This window comes from Arachis duranensis, chromosome 1 (genome assembly GCF_000817695.3).
Source record: "Arachis duranensis cultivar V14167 chromosome 1, aradu.V14167.gnm2.J7QH, whole genome shotgun sequence".
NCBI classification, from domain to species: Eukaryota; Viridiplantae; Streptophyta; class Magnoliopsida; order Fabales; family Fabaceae; genus Arachis; species Arachis duranensis.
In genome coordinates, this window is record NC_029772.3 from 49,459,198 (window position 1) to 49,472,506 (window position 13,309).

General features: G+C 38.9%; 1 protein-coding gene and 1 non-coding gene across 2 annotated transcripts; one reads left to right on the top strand and one right to left on the bottom strand.

Moving 5' to 3' along the window:
• Nucleotides 1–3,366: 3,366 nt before the first annotated feature.
• On the bottom strand, nt 3,367–3,470 carry LOC127742690 (small nucleolar RNA R71). The gene has a single exon (XR_008004048.1). It is a non-coding gene; the product is annotated as a small nucleolar RNA R71 (small nucleolar RNA).
• A 9,059-nt stretch (nt 3,471–12,529) lies between these two features.
• On the top strand, nt 12,530–13,303 carry LOC107489031 (ethylene-responsive transcription factor ERF027-like). The gene has a single exon (XM_016109820.3). The coding sequence runs from the start codon at nt 12,620–12,622 to the stop codon at nt 13,238–13,240; it is 621 nt and encodes a 206-aa protein (XP_015965306.1). The 5' UTR covers nt 12,530–12,619; the 3' UTR covers nt 13,241–13,303.
• The last annotated feature ends 6 nt before the right edge of the window (nt 13,304–13,309 follow it).

Consider the following 13,309-nt stretch of genomic DNA (forward strand, 5'->3'; position numbering starts at 1 on the left):
ATATATGTTTAAGAACCGTAGTTTCGTCTTACGCAAGTTACCTTATTTATCAGAGTTGCGCTTTTAAATTTTGTGATTTATTTTATCTATTCTTCAAGGCTCCTAGTATACTACCTTCCTTTGACTATTATACGTATTTATATTTTATTTATAGAGGTCGTACGCCTCGCCACCTCTGTTTTACATCCTAGGTGTAAAGTTCTGTGTGGTAGGGTGTTATACATGTGTTGCTACATTTTCTTACGTGCATAACCGTCACATGCATGTAAACGAGTCCAATTTGGATGAACTACTTTGTGATGCCCTATCGTCATTCACGAATGACAATTTTTCTCATTCAACCGACGGTTATGTTGATTCTTAAATGGATGGTTATTTATTTTGATTTGGTTTACTCATGCACAGTTAACAATGGTTAGATGTTAAATTCATTAGGTCTGCAGATGGTTATCTGATGCCAGGGCATCTAGGCCAGTTCCACTAACCTTTTCTTTACTGTTTTAGGGTAGTTTCATGCATTTTCTTAGTGAATAAGGCAAGTTTTGGATGAAAATACACTTACGCCTTGATTCAAGTAACTATTGTGAATTTTACATGATTTAATGAGGATTTTGCAAGGATTGAATGACAAATTGATGATGCATAATCTCATGACTTGGGCTAGAGCTTTGATGCACTTTATTTGCTTGATTTCAGGACAAAAGAAGCAAGGAAGAACCACGTTGGTAGCCACGTTAATCTAATTAACATGACCACTAACGTGGAATGGGAATGAGCTTGCAACGTTAATGAGAAAGGTGGTCGACAATAACGCCTGCGAAGCCATCATAAACCCACATTAATTGCCACGTTAATTACATTAACGTGGTAGTTAACATGGAGATAAAGGGAGCTCCAGCGTTAGTGGTAAACGTGAACACCACTAACGCTACAAAGTGGCAATTGGCCACGTTAAGAGTCACGTTAACTTAGTTAACGTGAACTCTAACGTGGAGGGAAGACAATGCCAACGTTAGTGACACTCACCTTTGTCACTAACGTTGGAGATGGCATTCACTACCACGTTAGTGGCCACGTTAACCTAGTTAACGTGAACTCTAACGTGGGGAGGAGGGGCATTTGGAGTGTTAGTGACAAAGGTAAGTGTCACTAACGCTCTCGAAGATAGGCATGCCCACGTTAAGAGTCACGTTAGTTATACTAACGTGAACTCTAACGTAGGAAAAGAGGGGCACAAGGCAACGTTATTGGAAAAGGTGATTCCCAATAACGCTTGCGAAGGATCATAAGGCAACGTTAGTGGTCACGTTAGTGCCACTAACATTGAAGTTAACCTGGACTATATGAGGTTGGAACGTTAGTGAAAAAGGTGATTGCCACTAACGTTCTCGAACCCACATTCTCACTTAACGTTAACATCACTAACGCCCATGCCTAACTCACACTTTTCTGTAAGCTGAGCCCACTAAAGATTGTAACTGCTTCAACTCAAGATCTCAGGCTCACATCCAAGACTTGAAGAACTCACTAGAAGATCAAGAAGAGTAGTATATATAGGACTAGTTGTGAACTATAGAGAAGCTAGGCACTTTGGAGAACTACCTTCTGTATATTTACTTTTCTACATTTTCTAGCTAAGCATGTATTCTTTTCTATCATTTCCCATTTCCAGAGCTATGAACAACTAAACCCCTTTCATTGGGTTAGGGAGCTCTGTTGTAATTTGATGGATCAATTATAGTTTTTATTCTTCTTCTTCTTTCTTCTCTTTTGATTTACTAGAAAGCTTTCGATCTTAATTCAATTGGTTAGTTTTCTTGAAAAAGAAACTCTCCATAATTGGATCTCCTTTGAGCCTTGGAAAAGGGATGAGGAGATCATGCTAGAAATGCTTTCTCATGTTGGAGCAAATTGGGGTCTGGGCAGATATAGTGACATGTAATCCTCCCAATACTTTGATTTGAAAATACATGTGGTATAATCAGTGACCACACTTCATCTCTTTCCATGAGCAATTAAATCAAGGAATTGGGCAATTGTTCAAGCTTAGAGAGACTGGGTTGCCAAGGAATTGGAATCCAATCACTTAAGATTGCCAAGGAGATCAATAGATGCTTTGATTGAGGAAGAGATGAAAATGAATTTGATCCGGAGAATACAACATCTGCTGAGCCCAATGAATTCCCCATTTCTGATCTTACCCATTCTCTTTACTTTCTGCCATTTATTTTCATGTTCATCTCCCCGATTACCCATTTAAGATTCTGCACTTTATTTCCTGCAATTTACTTTCTCGCTATTTAATTTCCTGCAACATCAACTACACTCTATTTAGCTCAACTAGCATATTCTTCCAACTAAAGTTGCTTGACCAATCAATCCCTGTGGGATTCAACCTCACTCTATTGTGAGTTTTTACTTGACGACAATTCGGTATACTTGTCGAAGAGAAATTTGTTGAGCGACAAGTTTTTGTGCATCAAGTTTATGGCGCTGTTGCCGGGGATTGATTTTGTATCAACAATGATTAAGTTGGAAGTCCACTAGATTGAGCATTTTTCTTTTGTTTGTTTATTTTCTCTAGTCATTTACCTTCAGTTTCTTTAAGTTCTTCCTCTTCCCCTCACCCCTTGTTATTCTTTTTTTTCCTTGATTGTTATTTACAATTCTGCTCACTAACCCACTAACTGTTTGATAATTTACACCACTCACACTAACAATCACTCTAGCAAGAATAATCACTTCATTTTATCTCTTACTGTGTACTCTGTTAGTTGTATAACAGGGAGAAGAGGCAGAGCTTCAACTACCTTTAATTCAGAACCTGAGATAACCCTCCATAGATCAAGGAGGGAAGCAAGAGGGAAAAGAGTTTTTGGTGCTGAGGAAGAGGAAGAATACTTTGAAACAAACATGGAGGAGAACTTGGAAAACAACCATGAAGGAAAAGCTCACAAACATGCCAGAGAAGGCCCTGCAAATCATGCTGGGCAAGAGAGGAGAGTTCTAGGCTCTTACATCAATCCAAATCCAGGAAACTGTGAAAGTAGCATCCAAAAGCCCACCATACATGCCAACAACTTTGAATTAAAACCCCAGCTCATCACCCTTATTCAGAACAACTGCTCATTTGGAGGAAGTGCCCAAGAAGACCCCAATCAACATCTAACCACCTTCCTGAGAATATGTGACACTGTGAAGTCTAATGGAGTCCATCCGGATGTCTATAGGCTGCTTTTGTTCCCTTTTTCACTCAGGGACAAAGCATCTAAGTGGCTTGAATCCTTTCCAAAGGAGAGCTTAACAAATTGGGAAGACGTGGTGAACAAGTTTTTGGCAAGATTCTACCCTCCTCAAAGAATTAACAGGCTGAGAGTTGAGGTGCAAACCTTTAGGCAACAAGATGGTGAAACTCTCTATGAGGCATGGGAGAGGTTCAAGGACTTAACAAGAAGATGCCCACGAGACATGTTCAATAAATGGGTTCAACTTCACATTTTCTATGAAGGTCTTTCTTATGAGTCAAAGAAAGCTGTAGACCATTCATCAGGGGCTCTCTAAACAATAAGAAAACCATTGAAGAAGCCATGGATGTCATTGAAACGGTAGCTGAGAATGACTACTTCTATGCTTCTGAAAGAAGCAACACTCGAGGAGTAATAGAGCTGAACCACATGGATGCATTGCTGGCTCAAAATAAGATGATTACCAAGAAGCTAGCAGATCTCACCAAGAAGGTGGAAGAAAACCAAGTTGCAGCAGTCATCACTTCATCACCAGCTCAAGAATGAGTGAATATAGGAGAAGAAGGTGACTGGGAACAAGCCAATTATGTTGGAAACTCACCCAGACGAATCCATGATCCATACTCCAAAACTTACAATGCGGGATGGAGAAATCACCCTAACTTTGGGTGGGGAAATCAGCAAGACCAAGGCCAAGACCAGATACGCAACAACCACAATCCCAACAACAATGCAACTCACCAACATCCCTCATATAGATCCTATGAACAACCACCTAATCTCAACCTACCATCACTAACTGAGGATAGACTTTCCAAGATTGATGCTCTACTTGAAGACATATGTAAAGAAGTCCAAGACAACAAGGTTTTTAAGGATGAAGTGCGAGCCAATATCAAAAACCAAGGGGAAACCATCAAGAGACTAGAATCCCAAGTAGGGTATTTATCTCAACAGTTTCCCAAACCCACTGATGGATTTTCCAGTAACACAGAAAAGAATCCAAGAGGAGAAACAAGGAAGGTCAAGTCGGAAGAATGCAAGATGATCACCACAAGTGATGAGAGGGGTGTGGAGGAAGTAGACACACAAACAGAACACCTCCAAGATAGTCCAAAGGAAAATTATGAAGAAAGAAACTATGCACCCCAACCTACACTCAGGGAAGAGCTAAAGAAAAGGGAGATCCTGAACCCATATGCACCCTTTCCCCAGAGGTTAAAGGATGGTGTAGCAGGGAGAATGTATTCAAGGTTCCTCAACATGTGTTGCATCTCTTGATGTAAATATACCATTCATTAAGGCCCTCCAGCAAATGCCCTCCTACATCAAGTATATAAAGGAGCTACTAGCCAAAAAGAGTTCATTGAAGGGGGGACAAACAATAAAGATTAACAGGGAGTGCAGTGCTCTCATTCAAACAGAGCCACCTATAAAGAAGAAGGATCCAGGGAGTTTTCACATTCCCTATGCTATAGGAGAGACAATGATTGATAAAGGGCTCTGTGACCTGGGAGCAAGCATCAACTTAATGCCTCTGTCCCTCATGAGAAAGCTTCAAATCAATGAGCTAACACCCACAGACCTAATCATCAAACTGGCTGACAAAACTCAAAAATAGGCAATAGGAGTGGTTGAGAATGTGTTAGTAAAGGTTGGGAACTACTTCCTCCCCACAGACTTTGTTATCCTGGAAATGGATGAGAATCCCATTCACCCCATCATTCTAGGAAGGCCATTCTTAGCCACAGCCAGGGCACTTATAGATGTGGAGCGAGGAGAGCTATTATTGAGGATATACGATGAACAGCTCACCTTCAGTGTTTTCAAACCCTCACAAGAAGCAGATCATGATAACAAAAAGTCAGAGGAAGAGCACAATAAAGGGTTGATAGAAGAGGCAAGCATGGGAGCACAAGTACCACACCTGAAAATCCCCATCGGTGACAACCAATGTGATCAGAAGGAGCAATACCCAAATGTAATCCAAAAGGAATCAGACCCACCAGAGTCATATGAGACAAGCAACAAAACTTTCCTTAAAGAGAAAACCACAAGTAGCAAAGTGACACCAAGGGACACAAGAAAAAAGGTCCCAAGGGGATGGAAAAATAAGAAGATCCCTACAGAAGATTTCTCTCCAGGAGATGAAGTGGTCTCTACCTACTTCCCATCTATACCACCTCATCTCCCCATTATTCCATCTCAGCTGCCTCCAGTGTGCACCATCAACAAAATCTTATCCTTAGAACATGTGGAACTTCTTAACAAATCCAATGGAAACAGGTTCACTGCAAGGGGGGAAGACTTGAAGCACTACCAACCACCCTGACAAAGGCCAAACATCAAGCTAATGACGCTAAAGAAGCGCTTCATGGGAGGCAACCCATGTTCTATACCCTCTCTCTTGAATCTCTAATAGTAGTAATAAAGAAAAGTTTATGGATTCTAAATCAACTTCGACAAACAATATAATAATCCCTACATGCAACATATAGTACATGATAAGTTTGGTGTTCAAGGCACACCAAGAAGGGCTTGAACACACTTCATGATATGATATTCTTTTCGAATCTTGTTGCACCATATGATCACAAACAAGATGCATGCATGGGAAATTGAGTGGTTCGATTGATTTGCATTCATGAAAAGGCATTAGTTATTTTAAAAACAAAAGAAAAAGATTTTAACAGTAGCTATCTCACACTTTAATTTCTCCCACCAAAAATTTAATTAACCTTTTTGCATTCCTTTTGTCTTGTAAAGGAAATCAAGAAGGGTATTGGTGGTACTTGATAGGACAATCAAAGAAGGGAGATTCGGCCACCATACCAGGGAGACTACACACTTGTCTTCAAGGGGAGTATCTTTGGAAGTGTTGTCATGCAACATTGGGAGTTGGATAGCCTTGGAGACCGAACCAAGACCCTCATAAAAGGGGTGATCCTTGTGCTCATCCAATGCCAAGCCCCAACCGTCCATCAATAAGCAACACCATCAATCTACACCCTTCAAACACCCACCATCTTTCTATATAAATGATCCCCATTTTACAACCTCTCCGTACACACTTGTTATTCTCATTCATCCCCCTTTCTTCTCTCGAACACACACATTTCATCCTCCACCAAAAGTTTCATACACACCCTCCTAGCCACGTCTTGTGAGCCGCGACCATATCAACATTCACTCATGGCATCGTCTAGCTCTAAAAGGCGAAAAGGGAAGGAACCTATAGAGCAGCCTCCATTTGATGAAAAAAATTTAGGACCTTTTACCATGCACTACAATTTGGGTGGATGGCTGATAAAGAAGTCATATATGAGTTAGGCTTTCAAGTCACAAAAACTGAGTGCCCCGAAATCACAGAGAAGGTGAAAAAACGTCGATGGGAGCTCCTCACCGATCCGATTACAAGGGTGAACACAACTCTAGTAAGAGAGTTTTATGCAAATACGATTAGACATGATAAGGCAGATTAATCCTATACAAGTTTCGTGAGAGGGGTAATGGTGGATTTTAGTCCAATGAGCATCATGAGAGTGCTAAAGTTGCGAACCATACCCTTTGCAGAAGAGAGCTATCACTCAAGAATAGATAACAACCCCAACCACGACCAGATTATGAAAGACATCTGTGTACAGGGAGCGTATTGGGACAGAGACCCCCATGGGAAACCCAGATTCATAAAAAGAGGAGACCTCCTTCCTGAGGCTAAGGGGTGGTTTGAAATTGTAAGGAGATCCATCCTCCCAACCGGAAATAACTCAGAGGTAAACCTTAAGAGAGCAACAATGGTGCAATGCATAATGAAGGGAGGAAAAATCAAGGTTCATGAACTCATAGCCCAAGGTATTCGGAAGATGGCTGAGAAGAGTGATTCTGGAGGAAGGTTAGGCTACCCCAACACTATTCTCCGTCTATGCAATAAGGCTGGGGTGGTGTCGAAGATTGAAATCCCAAATAGATCAAAGTTGGCCTTCCAATTACTTTTCGTCGGATGCATGCTGCTGCACCTCCCCTACCTCAATGAAGACTAAGAAAGAGGCCAGTCCATCGAGCTGAAGAAGGACAGCATCCATAGGAGCAAGCCCCAGCCACCTTAGACATGCACCAATTACAAAAGGCTATTGATACCTTGTCAAGGCAATGCATGGAAAACCAAGGGGCACAGAAGGAGCTTCAAATGGAAATAATAGACCGCCAAGAAGAATCACTCTCTAGATGGATGAATCAGCAACGAGAATGGCAAAAATAATTGATGGAACAGCAATTGGAACAAGGAAGACAATGGAGTGAGTACTTCCATTACCTGAACCAAAAGCAAGATCAACAACAAGAAGCCATCCAAAAGCTAATCAACATCTAAGCACATCAAGGTGCACACATTCATGAGATGCATAGGAAACAAAGAGAACAGGCAGATCTTTTCGATAAATACAGAGCATTTTCAGAAGGGGTTTACATGAGTGAAACTGGATATCATGTAAACACCCAAGCCAAAATTGGGTACTTAGTCGGACAACTACCTGTATTACATCCTGGGATCACAAAATATGAGGACGTAAAGGATGAATTAGCACGAGTGGAACGAGAAAGGGCCGAAAAGAGTCATGAATCAGTAAGGAAGGCACTAGAAGATTGGAAAATAGCCAGAATGAATCGGATGAAAGGAAGCACAAGTGGACATAAAGAAGATAAGGAAGCAAAAGAACATGAGCATTCCAATAAGTGAAAGGTGGTGGAATTCCTTTTTAATTCTATCTCTTTCAAAGCTTTAAATAAGGAAAATCATGTATGAAATAGAACATGCTTCCATAGTAGTTTAGGAACCTTCAATTATGGCTTTAAAATCTCATTGTTTAGGTCTATGTTTACCAGTCTAAATGTCCCTAGTGCATTTCTCATCTTGCCTATATGTATGATTGTCCTTTAAACCAATCAAAAAGAAAATGTTATGAAAAGAACAAGAGTGGAGTTATCTTGTGAAGTGAATTTTGAATGTTTGCGGTAAGGTGATCAATTAGCTAAGTTGGTTCACCAACAAGGTAAGAAGGCAACTATCTATCCTGAATCCTATGCTTGAAACACATCCTATGAGGCTAACCAAATAATGAGATCCCAATAAGAAAAGAGAAAGAGCAATAAAAGTTGAAAAGGAAAGAAAAACAATAAGAAATAATGCTAGGCATCAATAGTTTGAATATTGAGGCATGTGTCTGTGGTGTTCATGTGCAAAGGATATACTTGGATGAATAAGCTCTTAGGGGTGCCTTATCACCTGGTAACTTGGGTTAACTAATCCGGGATTATCAGCTGAAAGTCCACTATCAAGAGTAACCTTTGTCACAGAGCACTTAGTAACCCAAAGAGGTGCTGGACACCAAGGTCTCAGGAAAGGAAAAATAACTAACCATGTGCCTGTGGTGTGTATGTATAGGGAAAAGAGACTTGAGGGAGTAAGTCCTTAGGGGTGTCTTAACACCTAGCACCTTGAACCAACTGGTTCGGAAGTGTTGGTTGAAAGCTTATCATAAAGAGTCGCCCTCTTACAGAGCACTTAGCCTAAAAAGAAATGCAATAAATCCTGAAAGAGAAAGGAGGATCAATAATTAGAAAGTCTCAAGGGATGCAATCAAACGAGTGTTCAAGGGCATGATAAAGGCCTGAAACCTAGTAAAGGAATGAACCTAAGTTTCTATGCATGAAACCCTATAAACCAAAAATTTGACTTCTATTATAATTGTTTCGTTATCTTGTTCTTTCATTAATTCTTCCTATATTTCAGTACTTGCTTAGGGACAAGCAAGCTTTAAGTTTGGTGTTGTGATGCTAGGGCATCTAGGCCAGTTTCACGGACCTTTTCTTTACTGTTTTAGGGTAGTTTCATGCATTTTCTTAGTGAATAAGGCAAGTTTTGGATGAAAATACACTTACACCTTGATTCAAGCAACTATTGTGAATTTTACATGATTTCATGAGAATTTTGCAAGGATTGAATGACAAATTGATTATGCATAATCTCATGACTTGGGCTAGGGCTTTGATGCACTTTATTTGCTTGATTTCAGGACAAAGGAAGCAAGGAAGAACCACATTAGTAGCCACGTTAATCTAATTAACATGACCACTAACGTGGAATGGAAATGAGCTTGCAACGTTAATGAAAAAGGTGGTCGACAATAATGCCTGCGAAGCCATCATAAACCCACGTTAATTGCCACGTTAATTACATTAACGTGGTAGTAAATGTGGAGATAAAGGGAGCTCCAGCGTTAGTGGTAAACGTGAACACCACTAACGCTACAAAGTGGCAATTGGCCACATTAAGAGTCACGTTAACTTAGTTAACGTGAACTCTAACGTGGAAGGGAAGACAATGCCAACGTTAGTGACACTCACCTTTGTCACTAACGTTGGAGATGGCATTCACTACCACGTTAGTGGCCACGTTAACCTAGTTAACGTGAACTCTAACGTGGAGAGGAGGGGCATTTAGAGCATTAGTGACAAAGGTAAGTGTCACTAACGCTCTCGAAGATAGGCATGCCCACGTTAAGAGTCACGTTAGGGAAAGAGGGGCACAAGGCAACGTTATTGGAAAAGGTGATTCCCAATAACGCTTGCGAAGGATCATAAGGCAACGTTAGTGATCACGTTAGTGCCACTAACGTTGAAGTTAACGTGGACTATATGAGGTTGGAACGTTAGTGAAAAAGGTGATTGCCGCTAACGTTCTCGAATCCACATTCTCACTTAACGTTAACATCACTAACGCCCATGCCTAACTCACACTTTTCTGCAAGCTGAGCCCACTAAAGATTATAACTGCTTCAACTCAAGATCTCAGGCCCACATCCAAGACTTGAAGAACTCACTAGAAGATCAAGAAGAGTAGTATATATAGGAGTGGTTGTGAACTATAGAGAAGCTGGGCACTTTGGAGAACTACCCTCTGTATATTTACTTTTCTGCATTTTCTAGCTAAGCATGTATTCTTTTCTGCCATTTCCCATTTCCAGAGCTATGAACAACTAAACCATTTTCATTGGGTTAGGGAGCTCTGTTGTAATTTGATGGATCAATTATAGTTTTCATTCTTCTTCTTCTTTCTTTTCTCTTGATTTACTAGAAAGCTTTCGATCTTAATTCAATTGGTTAGTTGTCTTGGAAAAGAAACTCTCCATAATTGGATCTCCTTTGAGCGTTGGAAGAGGGATGAGGAGATCATGCTAGAAATGCTTTCTCATGTTGGACCAAATTGGGGTCTGGGCGGATACAGTGACATGTAATCCTCCCAACACTTTGATTTGGAAATACATGTGGTATAATCTGTGACCACACTTCATCTCTTCCTATGAGCAATTAAATCAAGGAATTGGACAATTGTTCAAGTTTAGAGAGATTGGGTTACCAAGGAATTGGAATCCAATCACTTAAGATTGCCAAGGAGATCAATAGATGCTTTGATTGAGGAAGAGATGAAAATGAATTTGATCCGGAGAATACAACATCTCCTGAGCCCAATAAATTCCCCATTTCTGATCTTACCCATTCTCTTTACTTTCTGCCATTTATTTTCATGTTCATCTCCCCGATTCCCCATTTAAGATTCTGCACTTTATTTCCTGCAATTTACTTTCTCGCTATTTAATTTCCTGCAACATCAACTACACTCTATTTAGCTCAACTAGCATATTCTTCCAACTAAAGTTGCTTGACCAATCAATCCCTGTGGAATTCGACCTCACTCTATTGTGAGTTTTTACTTGACGACAATTCGGTATACTTATCGAAGGAGAATTTGTTGAGAGACAAGTTTTCGTGCATCATTATCCTAATGTTACCAGGTATTTGGATAGTTATTGTAATACATATGCGGATGGTTATTGTAATACTTAGAGTTTAGGGAGTAATTTGGAAGTGGAGTATTTTTTTACCTTATTTGACCAATCCTAAAATTTATTATTTCATTGTTCACAAAGGTTATTATTTATCTAATAAAATTGAAATCCTAAATAATTACACCAAACTTGAATTCTGTGTCAAGTTCAAAAAGTAGAATATAATCCATAATGGTAGAAGTGTGTATAAAAAAAAAAACAAAAAAAAAGAATTGTGTGTGTTGTACAAGACAAGAAAAAAAAAATCTCTTTTTTAAACTTATTAAGATTTAACTGTTCCATCTATTAAGAATTTTAGATAGTTATAAATCAATCAAACCGCTCCTAATGTGAGCAATTCTTCAGGTCAGATGAATATCACACTGCAAGATTAAGGATAACGATATCCGATCCAGATGTTTTATATGTATACTATAAAACAAGAATAATATGAAATTGAGGACTTTATGAACATCAAAAGTATCTATCTATATTATAGCTAAGTGTGGCTATCCAGCGTCAAATATGCGTATCAATTACCAGTGTATACAATTAAGAAATCTGCCTCGCCTATGTAGTAGTAACATAAAAACTAATATTTTTATTCAACTATATATATAGCAAGGATACTAATTAAAAATTTAATCATTTTTATAAAATAGTAAAAATTATTTTATATTTAAATTTATAATGAAATCTTATAAATAATATAACGAAATTAAATTTATATTTATAATCAAACGTTATAAATATGATTAAATTAAACTAAAACAAATAAACATAAAAAATACATAGTGGTGATTAATTCTTTGTTGAATTCAATATTTACAAAAATAATTAATTATATTGCTATGAAAAAATTAAATTTTTTCATTAAAAAGTTAGCTAACATTAACAATTATTTACTCTCTTGAAAAAAAATATAAAGCACGTAAAAATAATATAAATATATTGTGCTTAATTTTTAATTTCATATATTATTTTTGCATTTTATTTCCTAATTAACAAAAAAAAAAGAGTACTAAGAAAGTCATTGTTATAGTTTGTCATTGTCATTCTCCCACAATTACTTCTCACTAAGTCTCTTATCTCCATTCATTTGGTCTCCAAGATTTCATTCAATTCAATAGCAATTATACATTGGAACCCAACTAAGCGCCACCATTCTTCACATACCAACAAACTAAAGTCTCTTTTACTCAGTTAATCCGCGACATCCCCACGGTTTCACTTCCAATACATAAATTATTATATCCCTAGTTGAATTCATATCATATATATAATCATCTTCTTTAGTTCGTTACTGCCTCTTAAATCCACAATCCTTTTCTACCTACCACTCTCATATTATATAATTAAATGTAGTTGCATTGACCCTATTTATTACTAGTCTCACAAAAATTTCATTCATATTCCTACAAACACCAACCTATATCTATTTGAAAAGGCCAAATATTCAATTAGGTCAACATTTCCTTGAGCTTAATTATAATGGCTGCTTCTGCTTCTTCTTCTTTGTCTTCATCTTCTAAGAAGGATTCAGTGTACCGCGGAATCCGGTGCCGAGGAGGGAAATGGGTATCCGAGATCCGAGAGCCGAGAAAGACGACCCGAATATGGCTCGGCACCTTTCTGAAGCCGGAGATGGCTGCGGCAGCCTATGACGTGGCAGCACTGGCACTCAAGGGTGCAGAAGCACCCTTGAACTTCCCTGCCATGGTAGGGAAGTATCCAATGCCAGCGTCTAGTTCCGCAGCTGACATCCGCAGCGCTGCCACCGCCGCGGCGCAGCTGATTATGGCTGAACTTGCATCACCAACCAACAATAATGCAGTTCAGCCTAATATTGATAATGAAAACAATAATAATAATAATAATAATAATAATAATAATAATGATAATGACAACAATAACACTAATAATGATAGTGCTGCTCCTTTGTATGATGATGGACCGGTTGAGTTTTTGGACGAAGAAGCAATTTTCTCCTTGCCGAGTTTGCTGGTCGATATGGCAGAGGGAATGCTGCTTTCTCCACCCAGAATGAGTCCGTCGTCGCCCGACTCGCCGGAAAATTATTCCGGCGGAGGAGACAGTTTGTGGAACTACTAATAAATCTTATTATTATTAATCCCTTTTATCTTCTATATATTGAAAGTCTTTTTTTTTTTTTTCGATATA

Bases quoted from the DNA above. Each gene is read 5' to 3' on its own strand.
- LOC107489031 (XM_016109820.3), top strand. From the start codon at position 12,620: ATGGCTGCTTCTGCTTCTTCTTCTTTGTCTTCATCTTCTAAGAAGGAT.